Source organism: Necator americanus, chromosome I (assembly GCF_031761385.1).
Source record: "Necator americanus strain Aroian chromosome I, whole genome shotgun sequence".
In the NCBI taxonomy this organism is placed as follows: domain Eukaryota; kingdom Metazoa; phylum Nematoda; class Chromadorea; order Rhabditida; family Ancylostomatidae; genus Necator; species Necator americanus.
Genome location: NC_087371.1, coordinates 23,897,146 through 23,919,062, shown reverse-complemented (window position 1 = coordinate 23,919,062; position 21,917 = coordinate 23,897,146). Strand labels below are relative to the sequence as shown.

At 41.2% G+C, this 21,917-nt stretch overlaps 3 protein-coding genes across 6 annotated transcripts; 1 reads left to right on the top strand and 2 right to left on the bottom strand.

Moving 5' to 3' along the window:
* Positions 1 to 2,182: 2,182 nt before the first annotated feature.
* RB195_006677 (uncharacterized protein) lies at positions 2,183 to 7,226 on the bottom strand (the record flags this gene model as incomplete). 3 transcript variants are annotated; one of them, XM_064179893.1, is made up of 5 exons in its annotated part: positions 2,183 to 2,301; positions 2,359 to 2,479; positions 3,339 to 3,417; positions 5,567 to 5,667; positions 5,726 to 5,803. In XM_064179893.1, 5 exons carry the CDS (start codon positions 5,801 to 5,803, stop codon positions 2,183 to 2,185), a joined length of 498 nt encoding a protein of 165 aa, XP_064036813.1. The 3 variants fall into 3 exon arrangements, with proteins under 3 accessions (XP_064036813.1, XP_064036811.1, XP_064036812.1); XM_064179895.1 differs by lacking the exon at positions 2,359 to 2,479 and adding an exon at positions 7,115 to 7,226 and having other exon boundaries at positions 2,269 to 2,301; positions 5,726 to 5,808; XM_064179894.1 differs by lacking the exon at positions 2,359 to 2,479 and adding an exon at positions 7,157 to 7,226 and having other exon boundaries at positions 2,269 to 2,301; positions 5,726 to 5,808.
* Positions 7,227 to 9,132: 1,906 nt separating this feature from the next.
* RB195_006675 (uncharacterized protein) lies at positions 9,133 to 21,668 on the bottom strand (the record flags this gene model as incomplete). 2 transcript variants are annotated; one of them, XM_064179892.1, is made up of 7 exons in its annotated part: positions 9,133 to 9,324; positions 9,681 to 9,743; positions 9,961 to 10,105; positions 10,230 to 10,351; positions 10,451 to 10,582; positions 12,143 to 12,220; positions 21,537 to 21,668. In XM_064179892.1, the coding sequence occupies 7 exons, from the start codon at positions 21,666 to 21,668 to the stop codon at positions 9,133 to 9,135; spliced, it is 864 nt and encodes a 287-aa protein (XP_064036810.1). The 2 variants fall into 2 exon arrangements, with proteins under 2 accessions (XP_064036810.1, XP_013297325.1); XM_013441871.1 differs by lacking the exon at positions 21,537 to 21,668 and having other exon boundaries at positions 12,143 to 12,202.
* On the top strand, positions 12,648 to 17,332 carry RB195_006676 (uncharacterized protein; the record flags this gene model as incomplete). The annotated part of the gene is made up of 2 exons (XM_013441872.1): positions 12,648 to 12,764; positions 17,135 to 17,332. The coding sequence occupies 2 exons, from the start codon at positions 12,648 to 12,650 to the stop codon at positions 17,330 to 17,332; spliced, it is 315 nt and encodes a 104-aa protein (XP_013297326.1).
* Positions 21,669 to 21,917: the final 249 nt, after the last annotated feature.

The window sequence follows — 21,917 nt, the reverse complement described above, 5'->3', positions numbered from 1 at the left end:
TTCCGGTACCCCACATGTCATTCCTCCGTTGTGTTTTGATTGCTCATAGTTCTATCCATGCTGTTAGTGTTCCAGATTGTTTTCCACACCTTCCACAAGGTTGTTTTGGGTGTTTCCTACGAAAAGATTAACAAGGAGGTTGCCTAAGGACCAATGGTCTTCAATGGAACGAGCAGGAACAGAGGCTTTCCGACTTCCTTATAGCGACTGAGACCATCCATGGGAACTTCCAATTCCAGAAGATTTCCCTACACGCTGATTGTGGGAGTCGTTTGGTGGAGGGTACCGTAATGAAGTTGAGCACGTCACCGTCAGTAAGAAAAGTTTTGACTGACGGATATCGTTGCTGTGCCAAAGTTCTGATACGTGATCGGAATTTCGCCTCCTTCGCGTAAGATTCTCTTTCATACACAGAGTAGAGAAAGCCGTAACGTTGACAAAACGTAGTCTCGGGACCATCATCGGCTGAAACCCCTTTGCTTCGTTAGCCGGCTTTTGGGGAGACACCGCAATGGTCATAGATGCCGAATATGATCGGCTTGTAGAACACCTTCACGACTGCGATCGATCGTTTCACCCTCTTCCACCTGTGTAAAGCAATGTACTCAAAATGCGGTATACGTCTTTCAACTGGGCGTTCTCTGTGAGCACGAAGCCGGAAGTTCTTGGTTCCCTTCTCTGAATCTTCGAATGGTCCTTACACGATCCTAACCGCTACGCTCCACCGCGCCGCTCACGCAACTGTCCATGCTTGTCGTTTTAACCCGAATATAACTCCTCCACTTCCTTTCTATCCCATTAAAATCCTCCCATTTCGCTTTAAGGGTGGCGCTGATTATTTTGGTGGTAACGTGTTACCCTTATCAAACCCCCACCATTATGGAATGAGTGGTTTTTAATCGTGAAGTTGTTATATGATTTCACGAAGTATCTGTACGTATCAAATAGGGACGCCTTAGCTCTTAAAGGCTTTAAGGATCGGTTTCATCTCCAATCGAATCGAATGGCTGAATAGCATACTCTTATATGAGTTCAAATTCGGTAATAGCGCAATGACAATCAACAATTCCAAACTTGGCCTTGAAACTGCCAACCAACATATAGTGGGCTATTGCTCAAGAAGTTCCACAGTTTATATGTAGATATAGTTTAGAATCCTGACAATGTGCACCGTAATCAGCCATCAGAGGTTGACAACCATCAACTGAGAGTGACCATTGAGGTAGACGCAAAGTTTTGATCGTTCTACTGTCGTCAGTCATCTGAAGAAAATTGGGAAGGTATAGTAGGGTCAAAACGGCATGAAACTCGGTGCACTTGCGAAAAGAGCATCTGTTAGGATCGAGTGAGGATCCTTACTACCACCGCTCATTGCTGCAGTTCGCAATAGTTCCATTTCGATTTCGCAATAGTTTCATTTCGATTCCAACTTGAATCAAAGTGGAACTATTGATAGAACGCAATTGTTCTTATTTTGAATTATTATTTCATATGATGAAGATGTGTTTGAGCTTGCTTTTGATGATTTGAAGTTTGTATTTCGAGGACAAAAAAAAAACACAACTACCAGTCACTAATCTTTGACCCTCCTCATGCCTGCATTCTCTTCGAAGTTTCACCACCTGCTACTTGTGCCACACCCAAAACAAAAACATACTGTATAATAATGAGCTTAATTTGAATTAACTAGCTAAACCATGTATGTGTATGTTGTCGTTTGCATCTGGATAACCACGAAGTGTTCCTAGTTGCACTGCTGCATCATTCGGTCCCCTATTGGAACAAACATTGGTTCTTGTTAAGGGCAACCATCACGAACTTGACGATGGTAGTACCTCTCCACGAAGAGAAAAAGGTTCGAGAGTAATTCGTGAGTGTGAGCACCACTACGTTCAATCCTTCTCCTTATCCAAAAATGAAATGTGAAACGGCCTTGTATGACTTCGTCACCCCTATAGTATGAAACTCGAAAAATATCCTATTCAGCCCTAGAAACAGTATCTGAACATCCTGAATTTACTATACATATCATTATTTACTATATATTACTGTATATTACTATATTTCGAAACACAAAGTGTGTACTCCTTTATTGGTACCACTATAACTTCTTGCGCAAACAAAATATTGCGGGAAGAGAAAAAACAATAGGTTTGGGATGGAATTAGGTCCTTCTGTACAGTCAGTGAACAATTGCAAAGTAGGAATGAGAACAAATAAGAAAATCGAGATACGAATGGTGTACCGGTTGTAGGATTTGAAATAAATTCAAAGGCATCCACCGAGCTGTTCTTGGTAGACCTGTAGAAAAACAACTTCAATGTCAGGGTAAACTATATATTATATATACTGTATAACCGGGGCGGATGTAGCGCAGTCGGTAAGAGGTTCCACTGTCTGCACGATCGATCGGAGGTTCGAATCCGCCCTGGTGCTCACCTTCATCCCTCCGAGGTCGATAAATTGGTTCCAGACTTGCCTGGGAGGATAAAAACACTGACTTGACACATCGGCTGCCCCCGCAAGTGATTGAGTACGCCAGTAACATAAACCTCAAACGACTCTGAATTGAAGTGAACGTGGTGGCGCATCCCAAGCGGATTGATTAACGCCAGAAAATTTATCCTTTATCCTGAAACCACTCATTATATGAGTCAACCACACATTTTCTGAACCGCATCTAATGGTACATAGGAAACCTTTCAACCTTCGTAGAAACTCCTTCTTCTCTGTATTCCTCTGATGTCGTTTCCTTTTCCTATCGCTATTAATTCACTTTCTTTTTATTGTTACTTTTCTTGTCCTTTACAACACAGACATTTAACGAATAAGGATATGTCTGACTTATCAATCTGCTCGAGGAGCGCCAACACGTTCGACTTCGATTCGAGATCGCTTGAGGTTTTATGTAAGCGTGTTGGCTTACACAAGTACATGCATTTACTTATACAAATACTATTCACCAACCGATGAATCAAGAACATTTTTTTTCTTCCAGAAAAGTGTGCTCACTATTTTATCTACCCCAGAAGTATGGAAGGCTTGTTTAGCTAGGGTGGCAGCGAACCAACAACGATCCAATCGCAGAATTTCTTACCAATTGGACTACATCGACCCAATAAATATCATAAAATGCATCCCTTTCCGAGCAGAACTACAGGAAATAAGCATTCACGACTCGAAGAAAACTCTCATCGAACACTTTTTATTTCCTTCAACTGATTATATGCGCTGAAACCCGACTACTAAAGCAAACATCACTCTTTTCGCGCGATTTGTAAGTTAGAACCAACCCACAGAAAATTCAGAGAAAAAAGAAAGGAAAAACAGTATAGCACCTCAATCACATCATCCTCCTCCATTTCCAACGTCTTCGGAGTGTCGTCATCATTGATTCGGCGTCCATCGAAGAGAAAACTAAAATGATATTGTTTCAAATGTAACTTCCAACAAAACAGCACAAAACATGAGTATGCTTTAAATATGAAGAATGGTCTCCATGAATCAGTCTCGAACCCCTTGATGCCTAATTGTCCTAAAAAAAAGCGCGGGAACCACCCAAGTTCCTAGGTGGTAACTGAGAACGCCGCATCCCCGTACACGCTCTGTTTCCCTCAACAGCCTCTTAACAACTTTCACACAAATAAGCTCTTAAAGCCATCACCCCACGAATCTAGGGTGGTGGGCTATACCTATACGGGGTCGTAGATTATGGGAAGGAGGATGATTCTCTCCATTTCTTCCTAATTACCGTAATAAAAGATTCGGCGCGTGCACAAAGCCGGCGCGCTCCAATCGAACTCGTTGTAGAAAATGCAGACCCAAGCCGCCACTTTTTACGGCAATTAGGAAGAAATGGACGGAATCACCCTCCTTCCCATAATTATGACTCCGTATAGGAATGACTCTCCTGAAACCCGCACCACCGCAGACTCGTGAGATGATACCTTTAAGAGCTCATTGATTATCTTACTGCCTGCCCGCAGATGCAGCGTATGCAAAAGGGTTTCGCGTTCTAACATACCTCGTACGAACATTGTTCTACGACCAACATTCCATCCTAAAGTAACGGTAGAACATTGTTCTACCGTTACTTTAGGATGGAAAGTTGAGCATGACACGTTAGTATTCATAATCTACACCGTGAGCTCTACATTTTCATCAGGTTTCCACACAACGTCAGTTTCATGATACACTTCCTTTAAGCGATAATGCTCAGCGCATTGCCCTAATGAGGATTTTTGGATTTTGTCGGTAACGACTAGAGACAAGTGCTTTGGCTAGATAAGTTGCTGGTGCTAGAGTAGTCTTTCATTCAAACAAATGTAACAAGTCTGCCAAAAACCAACTTTTCCGAAACGATACGTGATCTAAAATATAGACGACATAAAAAAGAAACTTGGATGATACAACACTCCTTTCGCCCTCATCGTCTAAAATTATTCAATTATTCGACTCAAAATTAAGCATTCCACATTGTACACTGAAGATTTCGGATGGTACAGGAGGCTGGCTGTGAGAATTCGTTTTCTTCATGTTTCTATAGTGTCACGACTCACTATTTTATTAATAACGTACTATTTTCTAGTCCGAAACTAGCTCCATTCTGCCTCATTTGTTTAGAAGTTTTCGAAGCAATGTAACTATCAGCCATATGATCTCATAGAAGCAGAAATACGAGTAAATCACTTCAACCAGCAATAGGTTTCATTATCGCAAGCGGCTAGCTGTTCCTCTATTCTTCTTACTTATTTGAATACATTACTCGACTGTACAAAAATTCGAGAAAGGATATCTCACTCCTTGAAACGTTCGATTAGAAGAAGTCGCGTAATTAAACATACCATCGCAACATATTTGAGCATATTATCATGAAACCACTCTTCATTACCATTTACCACATGCTCAAGGGTGACTGATTCTTGACCAATGTTGACTGTTTTTCGTGAAGGATTCTGAACCTTTCGTGAAGCCCGGTAAGCTACAGTCATAAGTTGAGGCCAACCAATGGAGACTTTCCCACAGCACTTTTACTAGACCAAAGAGAGGTTACTCATTGAATCGTCGACGCAATCACGACTATGCAAGCCTTAGGTAAAACAAAAGTCAGCACAAAGAAAGCCGTACTAATGCTTCCAAAGCTGTTCGCAAAAAGCGGAGCTGATCTTCCCCAACAATAGGTGATTACTTTACCACACTTTTGAATTCTCCCACACCTAAAAAACTGGACAGAAAGAAATTTCAGAGAATGAGTAGTTGGGAAGGAAGAGGTGGCCACTCAACAACGTTGTTATTTGTAAAGGCTCTATCTTCTTCTTTCTCTTAGTAGCTCTACTCTACATGTCATGTAAATCCTCTACGACTAACTCCTAGGTTCTAAGGCTCCGAATTACCCAGTTATTTACTTCCAGAAACAAGCGCGCGGTTGACGTCTCTCTGTTCAGCGGTTCAGCATTATGGTCGAGTGATTGCTTTATTCAAGTATTTAGCTACTATAAGCTGAGGACGTCGCGACTATCATCTGTACCTTCCTCATAAATGGCAGAAACAGAAGTAAAATAATTACCGCAATGAGGAAACAGCAACACCAGTACGATCTGCGTACGATTTCTTCAATTTGCCCATCGCAGTTCCGTTTTTCACACGGAAGTGCACTTCATTGGAATCCTACAAATAACACATTTTTTTCCTCACGATGTTAAATGGAAGTAATCTGTGAACTCACTTGTCCCACAACTTTAAGTTTGATGTACTCAACGCCAGCATCTCCAGCAGCTGGTGCTTCACTGCCATTGTCTGCCATAACTTCTACAAATTCTTCGTGTATAGCTACTTGGCTGTGCAAGGACGAAATAAGAAGTCAGCAGAAAATACGAAAAAGAATCACAACCACAATAGGATACGCAAGAACCCTCCATATGCACATCTCCCGATACTCCAATTTAACCTTACTCCAACCGTCATGCAAAGAAAAAACACATCACTACCAAACAACATTACTTTAAAAAACGTTCCGTAGTGAAGAAAGCAAATGACAAGCAATAGCGACATGCTACCCAACTCAGAATGCAGCCCCCAAACACGAGATGCAGGAACAGAAATCCTTTTAGAAGTCAAAACGCTCAAAACACGCGCAATTACGAAACAACGCCCGGGAGAACATGCGAGGAGGCGGCCAATGGCTAGCCCGCTCGTATTGATCGAAAGCGCGGACGCAGTGTTTCGCGCTCAAGCAACATGCGTTCGGACTCCCGCCACTGGATAGCTCCCCTTTAACGCAAAGCACAGACATGTGGCGGTTAACCTCGAAGAGAATCCCTTGCAAATTTGGGCCACTTGTAATCAATAAGGGGCGTGTCTTATTGGCGCACGTGTTCAAGCCTAATTGGCTGAAACCTTTCATTGGCCGTAAGCTTCGGCATTCCAGCTGCTATTGAAAAAAAAAGAAAATCACTTCTTGGGATGTAGTGCGGGTGATAATAATCACAGTGTTTTGGATTGGGACGGAGTCCCATCAGTGACATAATATTCCGGCTGTATTGGAGACATAACAGAAGTCGATGTCTACCCATCCGTTGAGGTCAGCAAATTGGGTGAGAAGCTAAATCTCAGACCACTTACCGAAAAGAAACGAACCGAGAGTACCATACCACCGATGTAGCTCTCTCAAACACCAAATCGTGAAATCCAAGGAGGTCCCATGTTCGTTGAAGTTCCAGTGAAGATCAGGATCGTTTGGGAAAACTACTGCTGTGTTGCTCAACAGATCCCATGCTCATCCCAATATCAAATAACTTTAACAGTGAAAGAAGTGAGTGAGTGAGGTCATAGGATGCGCAGGGAAGACATTGTGACTCCTAACCTTGCTGGAGTCGAAGGTGCAGATTTCAGTGACGGCACCTTAAAAACCGTGCAGTCACCCTTCGCAGTCGTTTTCAGAATTCCACCAAAAGAAAACTCCATAAGCATTCACATCTAATTATGGTTAGGTGGACAGAACTAGACCTAATTCTGAGCTCAAGAACTAAGGTTTGACATGTAGAATATGGAATTTTTCGAATATAAAGTCTTCTGGAAGGCATTAACCACGATGCTATAGTTCGACCAAAACGACCTGAAGTACTGCCCCTGCGTAAGCAGGTGGCGACGTTCGCACCTCGGTTCCAACTGCTGCCTCCACCGCGCCGTGTCGAGCGCGTACGCAAATGCACAGCAATTACACTCATGGTTCATGTCGTTTTGACCCGACTATACGTGTTTTCAAACTATCCGCGTTATTCAGAAACTGCAAACTGCTCCTTTACTCAGTGTTCACGTATTTCTAGAAAATCGATCCATTTGGAAATCCGAAGTTTAGGTGTGCCATCGCGTTCTTGCAGATTGTCGCTCAATGCGAATGAGATCTACGCACTGTGCAGTATCGTTAAGTACTCGGACCATTTTCAGGTCTCTGATAAAGACGAAGTTGTCGAAAAGGTCAGGCGAATAATAAAGCTTCAACAAACCCTTGTTGGCATAACAAGAAACCATAGATACACTTCCCAATGGCAAGGTTTCAAGAAGAGAGGACTTAGAGATTGTTGTATAATGTACCGCCACTTTTTATTTCGCAGCAAAAAAACAAGGTGGTCACGGATGCTGTTGCTGGATTGGACGAACTATGTAATACAAAGTCAATTCTTCTTGAGAAGCCTGATTTTTGGTTTTAAATACCTGTAAGCCGCGCCATAGCCTTAGGTCCACTCTTTTTTCGTGATTATAATTCCCTTAATGGAGTTAGCTAGCATCTCAATCTCAATGTTGAGTCAGTTTTTTTTTTTGGAAAAAACGTAAAACCAATCAAGACCCTTCATAAGACTCCGCAGTAGTCTTTTCCGTTATGTTTGAAAAATTTCCCATTTCTTTTGTGAAGCCCCCTGTGCATATCAAAAATTTCACAAACAACTTCAGCGGTCTCATCACCCCAATTAATTGAAAAAAGTGTCAACCGACACTCAAATTAAATGATCTGAAAAATGGAGATATCTTCTATCGGATGATATTTAATATTTTGAAAACACTTTTTTTTTACTTTCCCATCTGCGTTTTCCGTCTTTGACAACTTGTGTAATAGGCAGCTATTTCGAGTTGTGAGCCGTACGGCACCTAGTCGTGAGATTGACAAAATAAGGAGTAATGACAAAATAAGGAGTAACTAGACGCAGCTCAATCCCTTATGCTGCGATTTCCGACTTCGTGTTTGCACAGTGGCACCGCATAACCAACTCTTTAGCAGTCGAACTCTTCAAGTGATGCACAGTCCTCAAAGTGACCTCACGAATATTTGTCAGAAAGGTAAAAAAAAAAGATACAGAAGTGGTCCGAATAGTTTCTTCGGCTAATTCCAAAGGGATTCAAATCTACAACATCTATAATGATCTACAACACATAAAAACAAACAGCTGTGTAACCGCCACTACCGCTTGCTATCCGTTGCACGGAACTATGCGTGCCATCAAATATTCTAGTAGGTCCTTTAGGGCTGATCTAAAGCATACAATGTTGAACTCTGTGCGTTTGTATTGCCCAATATGAATACAAGAAATACGTGTGTTCAAATTACCCGCGTTATTTTGAAACTGCAAACAGCTCCTTTACTCGAATTTCGCACTTTCTGAAAAACCGATCTATTTGAAAATCCGAAACACAGGACCATCCAATGTCTTCCCGTCTTCACTGTTATATTACATCTTCGTATTCATTCTATATCATATTGGTAATCAGCACAAATACAGTAACAATTGCCAGCATGAGCACATTTTCATAATACAACACTGCGTAAAACTGCAAAAACCAACAATAAAATTCGCCTTTCAAGGAACGAAATATTACTGTGCAACCATACAGAAGAAAATAGAACAGTTTAACTGTTCAAATCCAAACATAATTTAGTTGATTGATTTTCAGTAAAAATCAGCAGAACAATCGGGTCAAACACGTATGATCTACGAGTTACATTGGAATGCATTATTATTTTACTCAAGTGTCTGATAAAATAAGTCCATGTGATGATGTGATTGGGAATTAGGAAGCATTAGCTACCGTAGAAATTTACAACAGCTCAATGAGATCTACTGCGGTTCTAAAGAACATCTATAAAGAAAGAATACAAAATGTCTGGTTCAGAGTAGCCTCCTGGGCTTCCAGTCTGGCCAATTTTGCTTGGATGCGAGTTATCCTCATCTCCTCTGTTTTCTTGAGATTTCCCCACCACTGCATGAGAGACTGTAATTCCGTTTTCGATTCCGCCTTCAGAAGATTGTTTAAAGACGTTGCCTTGACTTTCTGAATTTTGGAAATGTCAAGAAATATTACAAACAATTCCCTCTGCTCCGCCTCAACCGAAGATGCATTGCACACATCCAACTGGACATTTTTCTTCGCCGACTGTTTGCTCAGATGTTGCTTTTCTATTGCACGATCTTCTTATGAGCCCCGGAGAGTTTTTTCTTTTTACATCTTATGTTTCTTTTATTAATCCCTATAGTCAACTACGAAATCGCTGACACTTTGAGGGAAAAACGAGACGAAACTAGAAAAAATGAAAGCAATGCAAGGAAATCTTCGAAGTTATACAAAATGGCAAGTTCCAGTCAGGAAACTGATAAACAAAGTAAACTTCCCAATGAATTAAAACTCACTGCTTCCTTTAAGGAGTCTTTGAGGACCGTTCTGCGCGAAAGAAGTTCGTTCATTGACTTTTGCTGAATATACGATAATCAGGGATATAACGTAATTTAGGAAGAAAAGTATATTCATAATACGTGATTGGAAAAAATTATCAAAGAACATTGATGTCGCTTTGAAACTATATACAGCAAATTTAACGGAGCAAAACGCATTGCTTTCAGCACAATTCTGCAGAGACGGGTAGCCGAGTATAATACAAATTCTCTGCAAGAATGAAATGAATCATCTCACTTCATAAAGATCTTCATTCTGCTTATTGAAAGCACGCACGATTCTGTTCAAAGTATATCGAGGTTTTTGCATCCCATCTACACGGCCAAGTTCATTGACAGGAATGCGTTCCATTCGTCTACGCTCTAGTCCACGGTCAGCAATGCTGAATCGACTCAATAGTCAGCAAAAAAAGGATGAAAAAAGACTCTGTTCCGGCCGCAGATCTAAAATACCCGCCAATGCCCGAAGCAACTAAACCGCTACCGGAACATCTACGCAGAAATTACCGTTTTGCTCTCTGCCACAATTGTTTTCGACTCTCGATCCTGTTTTCCCAATCATTCTTCTCTGCTTGTAGGTGACCAATGTATGCTGCGATAGTGTCCCTTTTATTGATCAGCTGTGTGGTCTGTAGAAAAATTGTGAAGCAAACACGCGAATGAAGTAAAAATACCGAATAAAGGAAAGTAAGACATTTGTTGAATAGCTGCAAAGAGGTGATCCTTACCGGATTAATTCTAGCATTACTTAAAATAGACTCGGACAAAGGAGCAACGACCACGCCAGGAGACGAACCCTCTGCTACGACTTTGATTGAAGACCTGCGACCTCTCAGCGAGCGACGAGTTTTCTTTTCTTCCTGAAAAGCGACAAACTTCACAAAACTTCGTAGTAATCACAAATTTTTTTTCGACAGAAATGCTCTGATAAACCAATGATAACGGCGACAACGCAAGTGCCATTTTACATCCTTCGTTACAAGATAAAAGTAAAGTCTGACTTTTTGCTGAAATGCTGAAATTTAGCGTGAGCAACTGATTTGCGTATTGAACATAAATGTGGCACCTGCTTGTCAGAAGCATCCAAGCGGTCTCTCATATACATGTATTTGAACGATTGCACAAAAAGACTGCGTCAGTCAAAGTTCGCAATGGGAACACATTTGGCACGCTTACCATAACCTTTCTTTATACATGTACTTTCGAAAGTGGAAAGAATTTCAATGCACGTCAAAACGTAAAACAGCGTGAAATGTCAGAAATCAAAAGTAACACCAGAGAGTAGAAAAAAAAAAACTAGCGCGGAAAAGATGCAGCCTGACGAGTTGTTCACGTTAGAACTTTTCGCGTTAGCATATTTATTGGCAATGCAACACCATCTCGGTCTCCCCAAAACATCAAGGAAAAATTAGACAGTGGGAGAAAAAAATTAGGAGCAGTCAACGTGCTTCCACGAAATGAAGCAAGCACATAAAACTGATGCTGTACTAGTGGATGACAACCTAAGCAGCGGTAGATAAAATATTGGGAGATGCACAACCTACACGGCGAATGGAGTGAAAGTGCATAAATCCTAACAGACCTCAAAACGGAATTCTCTTTCACGAGAGTATTTGAGGTGTCGATCATACATGCGATATTCGGAGCTTGGGCTCCACTCCCTCCACTTTTGGATGGTTAACGGAGGGATGCTTGAGCTGCATCCCATGAGCCAGACCCCTTTTTACCTGAGAAGTTTTCGGTTCCTCCTTAAAACACCTATGGTGTTGACAACGACACCTTTTTGCGCAACAAAGTCATGTTGCGCAAAAAGGTGTCGTTGTCGACACCACAGGTGCGTTTTTGGTACCGGTACAGCTCCAGTAATTTTTCCCTGGAGTTCCCACTACTATTATCTCAAAAAGAATCGGGGTTTATTGCCGACCGAAGTTGCTCTGCGTAGCACTCGATCGCTAATCAAGAATTAATAGTGACACACACGTCACGCTTGCCGAATCTGCGACCAACTTTTAAGATAAAGAAAATAAGATGTGAGGATGAAAATCACAATGTTCCTACGTTTCCAAACTGCTTGTTGATGAGACCTTTAAACAGTAAGGTGATAAAAGAAGGCAGGTCTGTGTCTCCGCACACGAGACATACTGGTTTAGGGAGTCACGTCTGGTAAAATGTAGTTGGGAGGACTAATTGGCGCCATTATCTCTGGAAGTAAATGACTAAATCAGTCGGGGCTCTAAGACCTAAGCATCAGTCTTAGAGGCTCTGTGACATGTAAACTAAAGTTACTAAGAGAAAAAAGAAAGATGGGGCGTCCTAGCATCCAGAAATAAGAAATAAGAAATCCCCTTCCCCCTCCCCAACTAAATTTTCCACAAATCTCACAAATCTGTACAAGAAGCAAGCAGCAAATAAGAACTTACAGCATTTACGGCGCAGATTCCTGTCCCGCCAGGGTCACATAATTCTTCCCTCGCTTCCATTGTGTTGTGATGGCCGGACTATAACTCTAGCAGAAGATGTACAAGAAAGATTTGTTAACTAATCGTACGACATATAACGACAATCACAATCATGCACACAACGAGACACAAACTGACTTCGCAATTCACGAAATTCCAGGCTTGAATTTAAAAGCACCACAACAAGCGTGTGATTCGATGCGCTTTGTGTAATCTCAGTCATTTCATCAGAAGACGGTGGTGGACCGATTCCGTATTTTGAAGTCCATTGGAAGCTTATTTGTCAACTTTGAGATGCAATAGAGTCTCGATTTAGTCTCTATTTGTGGAGCTTTTGTCAGTTTCTGCGTACGTGAAAGGATTTTGATGTAGGAAATTGCGTAGTTTTCTCTGGAGAACTGGCTAGTATCATCATACTCGCCGTAGGTGTGACTATCAATTATTTCAGTTGAGTGCAGTCAAAGACATGGACCAACTTTTGGACTTGGAGACCTTGAAGAAGCTAACTCCTGAGCAACAACAACAAGTAATTGCAGGAGTCAAACAACAAGCAGCCATTGCTAATGCGCAGAATTTAATCACGGTTTGTAGATATTTCTTTCTTCCTTTTATTATTACCTTAGAAAAATAGTAGTAGTGAGAGCTGAGGGCTTCTTCAAGAGTGCCTCAACTGTCAACACAAAGTTAGTTTATGCATCTGCCGGGCTAATCCTGATGTTGGGTATATCTGAGCTTTAGTACCATGCGTGTATATATTATCATGAGGGACTTGCAAGTATATCACAATATATTCCTGGATTGCCAAGAAACTATGCAACTGGCACTATTTGACATTCCTAATGTTTACCCATAACCACCAAATCCGTTTCACTGCGACAGAAATTCTGCACATTCTGCTGGCTTCCACAGGGAGCTGAGCAGCAGACCTTTCGATCGTTGTAGGCCTGCACGTTGTGAAGCTGTACTTGCGTAGATGGAATTCCTGTGCACCCCATTGGAAACCACTATAACACGGAGATGGTGGACGATGTAGGAAGAGTCGAGGCGGACGGGTGTGGGTAAAATGTATTTGGGAGGCCACTCAGTGGAGCTTTCATTTCTCGAAGTAAATAATTAAATCAATCGGGGCCCTAAGGCTTAAGCATTAGTCTTAGGGGATCTATAACATGTGAGCTAAATTTACCAAGAGAAAAAAGTTAAATTAGAGCGTGGAGAAATAGTCGCGCTACTGAGTGCCTCCCACCAACTACATTTTCCCGGAAGGTGCTAGGTGACGTACGCAGGCGACTACTGTGCTCTATTAGTTTCTGTTAGTTTCGCGGATAATAGTATATTCAAGAATAGAATTTAGAACCAAATTATTCAGAATAGCATTGTGTTGCCAAGACCCTACCTATCTCAATCACGCTCACCGAGTTGCAGAAATGGGGAAGCAGAACTCCAAGTGTACCCTGCTGATTTACCACGCATTAACTGAAAGTTGCAGTTGAGTTGATTTCGGTACACAGTCTGTCCTGGAAGCTCTAAAAGGGAATCTACGAATGGTATCCCATATAGTTCTATTTTCTTTAAAACTATTTTGCCGCTTTACTCTGAACCCGATCACACAAGGCTGCTTCCAGTTACAATTGGCGTAGAAAGCGTCGTAAAGATGTGATGAGTTACGTCCTCGGTGAAGGCAAGCGTTTTTTTTTCACGTCTCAACTTTCAATGTGACATATTGATTTTTGCACGGGCACTGCTCGAAAATCGCTGAAGTCTCATGGACTTTCGCCAAATGTCCTAAAATGAGTCGCCAGGAAGAATGTCTCTTGATTACGCAGGAACTCTCGCCATAAATGACGAGTGGTTCTTTCTTAGCAGGTTTCTTGGGCCTATGTCACTAAACAAGGTTGGTTGATCTAGTAATTACATCAATTTTCATAACTTGATTGACCAACCATCTTTTTTTTTTTGTCAAATGTCATGGTCAATCAAGTTTTTTTTTTGTCGTAATGGCTTCCTGAGCGTCTGCCTGAAACTTGACAGGTAAAAAAAAAACATACAAAATTTTCTGTGGGCTCCTATTGTTTTTAGGTCGATCGCGAAATATCTACAAAAATTGCCCTATACAAGGTTTAAAAAATGGCTGCTGCCAGCTTGCTGACTCTGTGATTTTCCTCTGTTTCTTGTAAACTATGTAATCAGAGGAAAATCACATCTCATCTTGTATCGATGCGTAGAGGAAAATTTGGCGAATAGCTTGCTTATCGTGGATTGCTGTGGTAGGAGCGACCGTGTCCTAAGAGAGGAAATCCACGGAAAGTCGCGAACCAAGCAGAAGCTAACGGTTAAGATGCGCGCTGGGAGTTTGACATTAATGTGAGGTATTTTTGGTAATTAACATAATAACAAAGAACAATCCCTTTAATACCTGAACAGCAACGAAAAGGAAGGTGCGGACTATCAAGCTTCTCCTCGATTACGTGCTGACAAAGAACATCCCTCTGTCAGATATCAGAAAAAAAATCCAGTCCTTAGCTGGATGGTATGACTAGAGAAGGGAAATTGTGGAGTTCAAAATCAACGGAAGCTCGACTTGGCAGGTATGAAACACGATAAATTTAAAAAGAAGTCCCACCAATGAGTGTTGATCAATATTGGATTACGGACCACGAGGAGAGTGGATGACGCTGACTCTTTCATTAAATTCATTCAGGACGCTGCAAAGAAGCTTCCTGTCTCAACACTGAGGAAGAAATCCGCTCTTGCTTCTACTGAGACAAGATCCACGTACAATTTTGTATGTGTTGCTCGTCCTGCTGGTGACCTTACCCAGAAGAAGCGTCTGAGAACGAAAGAACGAAGGAGTTTGAAAGGGGGTAGAAGTACAAGAAAACAAGAAAAGCCTATATTCTGCTAAGGCAGCACCTTTCTGAACCGGCAAACATCGTCTGCCCGTGAACTCGTGCACTTCCAACGACCAACATACACCGCGTTCAGCGAAAAGCCACCGACTGAGTCGGAGTATCTGTATCCAAAAAATGAAGAATAGAAAGTCTGGCAGAGATTATAGAATTAGCGCAGAAATGCCGATATCTCCAACTTCCTCTGGGATTCTTGAGCTGACGAAGATTATCCTTTCAATATGTATTGACGAAGAGATACGTGACTCGTATCGTCACGCTGTCATAATTCATCTCCACTAGAAGTTCTCCAACACAGAGCCTTGGAATTACCGAGAAATATGACTGCTGCTTGTGATGCACAAGGTCTTGACGATTGACAGGGTGTTTATTGTGAGGAGAACTATCGAAGTGTGACAATGGTATTCGAAGCATCTGCACTCAGCTTTTCTGGACTTCAAAGCTACTTTCGGCTCTTCTCAACGCGCTCCTCGCCGATGAAATTCCATGAAAGCTCGTACGCTCAATTAACGACATGAATAAAATAAAATAAAATAAAATAAACAGTTAGATATACTACACCGTTCGAAGCGGAAACTAGAGTGAGACGAGGTGCTGTAGGGGACACTTCCAATTCAAATTCGCCTTCGATGATAATCATGCGAAGAGCAGTTGGCCAATGTGCCTCCACTTCGTTTTATCATCATCTTCACGTTCCCTTGTCGATCTCGAAAACCCGGACGATTTAGTAATATTTGCTACTAGCAGGACGAAGCTGATACACGTTGTGAACCTTGTATCGAAATTAGCTGCAGCCTACGGACTGCGACTTCGCTGTGACAAACGCAATGTGGTCCTTTTGAGATCCTCAAAAGAACTCACATCAATCAAGAATCAAGGTGGACGGACAACCTATTGAACTCGTGGATGAGTTCTGTTATTTGGGCTGTATGCTAAGAAACGATGACAGCTACGAGAGAGATATTTAGGAAGGATAAGGCAGATAGGATGTGATAAGGCCAATTTGGCATTGAACTCATTGGCCAAGTACCTGTGTTCAACCCCCATTACCAACGAAGTCAAGCTGCGAGTTTACATATCGGCAGTTCGCCCTATCGTGATGTACGGATCGGAGACTTGAGCAGCACCGTCGACAGTGACGGAGAGGCTTGGGTGCATGGAGAGGAAGCTGCTAGACGACACCGGTGGATGACACGTGGAAAACATCAACATCTTGCCCAGCCTTCTGAAATAGTCATGAAAAACCGCCGTCGCTTTTTAGGTTATATTGTGAGGAGATCGTCTGATCGTCTTGTCCATGTTGTTCTGAGGATGCTCACAGACCAAAACTGGAAAAGGCCTCTTGGTCGAAAAAGAAAATTGTGGACTGAGGTAGTAGAAGATCCGAGGACATCTGGCGTTGACAGGCAGTTCAGACGAGACGTATAGTTTCGCCGATTGCAGAATAGCGACGAACCAATAGATTCATTGCGAGCTCTAGATGAAGATCGAACAGGATGGGTTCGGACATGTTTAAGGAAGACACACTTCGGCGAGGATGCGGATTACGCGTTTGGCCACCTGCCAAATAAATTAGTATAATAATTAGATCACCCAACCCTGTTTAGTGGCTCTGACTTCAAGAAACCTGCTTAGGTAGCTATTTAGATAGCGATAAGAGCGCTCAGCCCTCCTCCCCTCCCCCAACTCCCTTTTCTCCGTTTTTTGTAATCCTAGTCATCTCAAGGTCCTAAAACTCTTCTGAAAAGGACGCTAATCTTGGGCAATTAGCATGAAAAGGGAGAAAAATTTAGTTTCTGTGAGGTGAAGTTTTCGAAGTGTCCCAGAAGTAAAACATAACGAGTCTGATTGAAAGGAATTTCGACAAAAAAAGAAAAGGTATCTTCGTGATCTGTAGACGTGGACCGAAGCTGAGGACGCAACGCGTCATCCCGTTACAACCCTTTCTACACCAACTGTACTTATGCAGAGCTAAAATTTTAACGAGATGAATTCAATAACAATTCAACGTTTTGAAACTAAATATCCTGACTCATTATTTTTCTAGGATCTGTCCGAGAAGTGTACTCAGAAATGTATCTCATCTCCGGGTAGTTCTCTGTCAAACTCCGATAAACAGTGCTTACAAAGATGCATGGATCGTTTTATGGATTCTTGGAATCTAGTATCTCAAACACTTCAAAAGCGACTCCAGGAAGAGTTGACATCAACTGGAACATTCCATTCAGGATCGTCTTTCTCCTGAATCGTGTTAGGCTAACGTTGTTTAGATCATGTTTTCTGCTTAATTCTAGGAGTTGTTGTATTTTCGCTACAGATAAATATGAGATTTGGCCCAACAGAATACAGCCGCCGGTTGTTATCCTTGCAAGAATGACCGCCGCACGTTTACGTTCGGACTTTCGTTGCACATACACTTCTTCCCTACTGTTACCCCTCCGGAATGAGCGTACACAGCGGTCGTTCAAGCAAAAATAACTACTGACGCCTACAAATGTAATTTTGGAAATAAAAGTGTTATAAATGAATGAAAACTATCCATAGACATAGGTCTTCCATTTAAAGGCATCACCCCACGAATCTGAGGTGGTACGGATTTCAGGTGGAGTGTATACATATATACAGATATACGGGATAGTAGATTATGGAGAGGGGTGTGATTCCGTCCATTTCTTCCTAATTGCCGTAAAAAAACAGCACGGAAGATGCGCGCGTGCACACGGCTGGCGCGCTCCAATCGAACTCCTTGTAGAAAATAGCGCGCCGTAACTCTCAAAGCCGTATCCTCCGGACCGTTTTTTACGGCAATTAGAAAATGGACGGAATCACCCCTCTCTCCATAATCATAATCTGAACGTCCGGCTAAAGCCGGACTTCAGACTTTCCGTCGTGTTCGGTTCGCTCTCCTTCACTGATCAATGGAAATTAACAGTAGCGGTATTTTCTATAAAATTAGAATTGGGTTTTCCTGACAACGCTTTCTTCTTTTTTTAAAATAAATTTAGGCGAAAGATCTCATAGTATTCTATCTAAACGCGTCAGCTCAACATTTAGAGATTATTCGAACTTCAACTTCAAACACTACTTCGATTCCGATATAATATAGATTTTCTACTCAAAACACTATTCAAAAGCATTACTCAAAGTATGGGTTTTCCTCCTGATTTCCCTCAATATCTATCACAGAATGATGTTTTAACGTGAAATCACGTGAACATCATAATCGCACTGATAAAGATAACGTTACACATCAGATCAAGTAAACTGTTCGCTGTTATTTAAGCAGCCGTTCGCATGAGTGTTTTCACTTTTTGAAGAAGCCATGCTACCAAGGTGAAGCAGACCTGTGAGGAAATAGATACGCGGAGTCGTAGAGGAGAAACGCAACATGGGCAGTGGCCTGGGCATGAAACAGTTGTAACACCATCCACATTTAGCCGCACGGACACAAAGTTATTCCGCAACAATTCGATGGCGTAGGACCAGTCGCGCCTCATATTATAGCTATCTGGCGCCGGCGCACAAACTCGACGCTGTGCGACCCGTCTCGGTGCTTTCTGGAATTTTGTTACACACAAACACACGTGACATAGAATGAAAATTATATAGCGTGATGATTGTTGGGAAAAAAGAGCAAGAAAGGCTCTGATGCTACAGCCGCATAGAAGAAGTACAGATGTGAATTCGAGTTCTAAGATTCTTGCGAAGTAGTACTGAAACATGTAGCAAGAAAACTGCAAAATGAATGTCCGGCTAATCCGGACTTCAGACTTTCGGTGATTTTAGCTTCGCTCCCCTTCAGCGATCAACGAAAGTTAATCGTAGTGGTGTCTGTAAAATTAGATTTGTGTCTTTTTAACAACGCTTTCCTTCTCTTCTTTGTATTATAATTTAAGGCAAAAGATTACGGATTTTTCCTTCTAAACGCAATTCAATTCAACATTTGGAGAATATTCTACCATCAGCTACAAACACTTGCCAGAGTCTCCTTCGATGCCAGAGTAATATAGATACAATTTGAAAGCATTACTCGAATTATGGGTGTTCCTCCTGATTTCTCCCAAAAGTTATCACAGAATGATGTTTTAACATAAAATGACGTGAAAGACATCATCACACTGATAAAGATAACGTTCCACGTCAGATCATATAAACATCCTGCTACTATTTAAGCAGCTGATTGCATGCGTGTTTCCACTTTCTGAGAACGGCATGCTACCAACTTTAGGCGAACGAGGAAAGAAATAGATACGCGGAGGAGTCATGAAGGTGAAAAGTAAGGAGCGCAGTGGCCACGGCTATGAAACGGCTTTAACCATTTATCTTTTGCGACATGCACACGAAGTTACTGCGCACCAATCCGACGTCAGTGGACCCGCCGCAACCCATTTTATAGGTATCTGACGGTGGCACACCAATCCGATGCCGGTGGACTAGTCTCACCGCACGTTATAGCTATCTGGCGCCGGTGGACCCGTCGCGCCCCCTTCCATAGGTATGTGGTACGTGATATCATGATCATAATGATAATAACGGGCTTATTCTGTCACACGTGTGTGTATGTATGTATGTATGTATGTATGTATGTGTGTGTATGTATGTACGTATGTATGTACGTATGTATGTACGTACGTATGTATGTATGTACGTACGTATGTATGTACGTACGTATGTATGTATGTACATACATATGTATGTATGTATGTGTGTATGTATGTATGTATGTATGTATGTATGTACGTACGTATGTATGTATGTACATACATATGTATGTATGTATGTATGTATGTATGTATGTATGTATGTATGTATGTATGTATGTATGTATGTATGTATGTATGTATGTATGTATGTATGTATGTATGTACGTACGTACATATGTATGTATGTACATACATATGTATGTATGTATGTATGTATGTATGTACGTACATATGTATGTATGTACATACATATGTATGTATGTATGTATGTACGTACGTATGTATGTATGTATGTACGTGTGTGTATGTATGTATGTATGTACGTGTGTGTATGTATGTATGTATGTATGTATGTGTGTGTATGTATGTATGTATGTACGTATGTATGTGTGTGTATGTATGTATGTATGTATGTATGTGTGTATGTATGTATGTATGTATGTATGTATGTATGTATGTATGTATGTATGTATGTATGTGTGTATGTATGTATGTATGTATGTATGTATGCATGCATGCATCAGGAGGAATCAAAAGGAACAATCAGGAGGAATGCATCAAAGGAACAATCAGGAGGAATACCCATACTTCGAGTAATGCTTTCAAATTGTATCTATATTATTCTGGCATCGAAGAAGTGTTTGTAGCTGATGGTAGAATATTCTCCAAATGTAGAATTGACGCATTTGAAAGGAAAACTCCGTAATCTTTAATCCGTAATTTATAATATAAAGAAGAGAAGGAAAACGTTGTTAAAAAAAAAAACAAAAAAACAAAAAAAAAACAAAAAACCCAAATCTGATTTTACAGAAAACAACACTACTATCAACTTTCATTGATCAGTGAAGGCGAACGAAGCTAAAACCACCAAAAGTCTGAAGTCCGGCTAAAGCCGGACGCTCAGATTGGTATTTCTAAAAAGGTAAAGAAGAACAGCCGTTAGCAACAAAAACAGGTTTAATTCTGCGACAGAAATTTGTAGAAAGCACTCTTGCTTCAAACCTTTATTGACCACGGAAAGCAAGCGAAGCGAGCACCACAAGATGTCTTTACTATCATAGCATTCACTGCATCTTTACTAGCGGCTAACGCCATTAACAGTGAACGTTATGTGTGCATGGAGTGAATGTTATGACAGTAAAGTTGGAACACGATGATGAACTGAAGATAGATCTTGATAACTATCTTCCTTATCCCACGAAGATGTATTATGCAAAACAGAACGTTTTTTATTTAGTAGAAACTTTTTTTAGAACAATTGTTGTAATACTATGCCAGAAAGGAAGCTGCCATCAATTTTTTATTCCTACTATACAATAACATACACGTACTATGCAGGAAGTTATAATTCATGAGAAACACAAAGCGATACTCCAGCACTAACGCACCACAGTCAAATATGTACATCAATAGAAAAGAAGAGTTCAGTGTGAATAGTGGGTTTTCAGCTGTTTACCCACAAAGTTCCAGTAGGATCGAGAATTTACGAAGTCTGATGAATCTGTACGACTAACATATCAGAAACCTGTCGACTTTGTGGAGCAACTTCATCGACCAGAGAGTCAAACCGAATAAATGGCAGCTTATTCAGAAAGTAGGATAAGCATTTTTTTTTCTCCCAAGAAAGAAATTCTCTTTTCTCTACTTTTCACATCCGTTAGTAAGGATGCAGTGAACGTTACGATATTAAAGGGAAATAAATGTCATAAACCAATCTAATGCGTATACATAATTACATGCATTCACCTCCATTTCAACTATCAGTTGGACTCGAGATTTCTTGAAATAAATATTGAAGTCTTCAAGTAGCATTTGGCAGAGCTTAAGTGGTAATGCGTCGCTAAGCATAAGGGCAAACCCATACCCAATCATGTCCATTTTTCTCTTCTTATGAAGCTCGTCGTCATTGCTCTCATATGATTTTTGTAAGGTTAAGAAATATTTTGTTTAGTAAAGACCCATTCGGCAACTCATTAAAAGGTGTACCATATTATCCATTAGTTGACAATTTATCCGGTGCAATAACTGATTATTCGACGTAGCAGCTTATCTGAATTTAACTCCACCCAGATCGGATAAACATTCCTCTCGTGGATACTTATACCAATTGTTATCACATGCAAAATC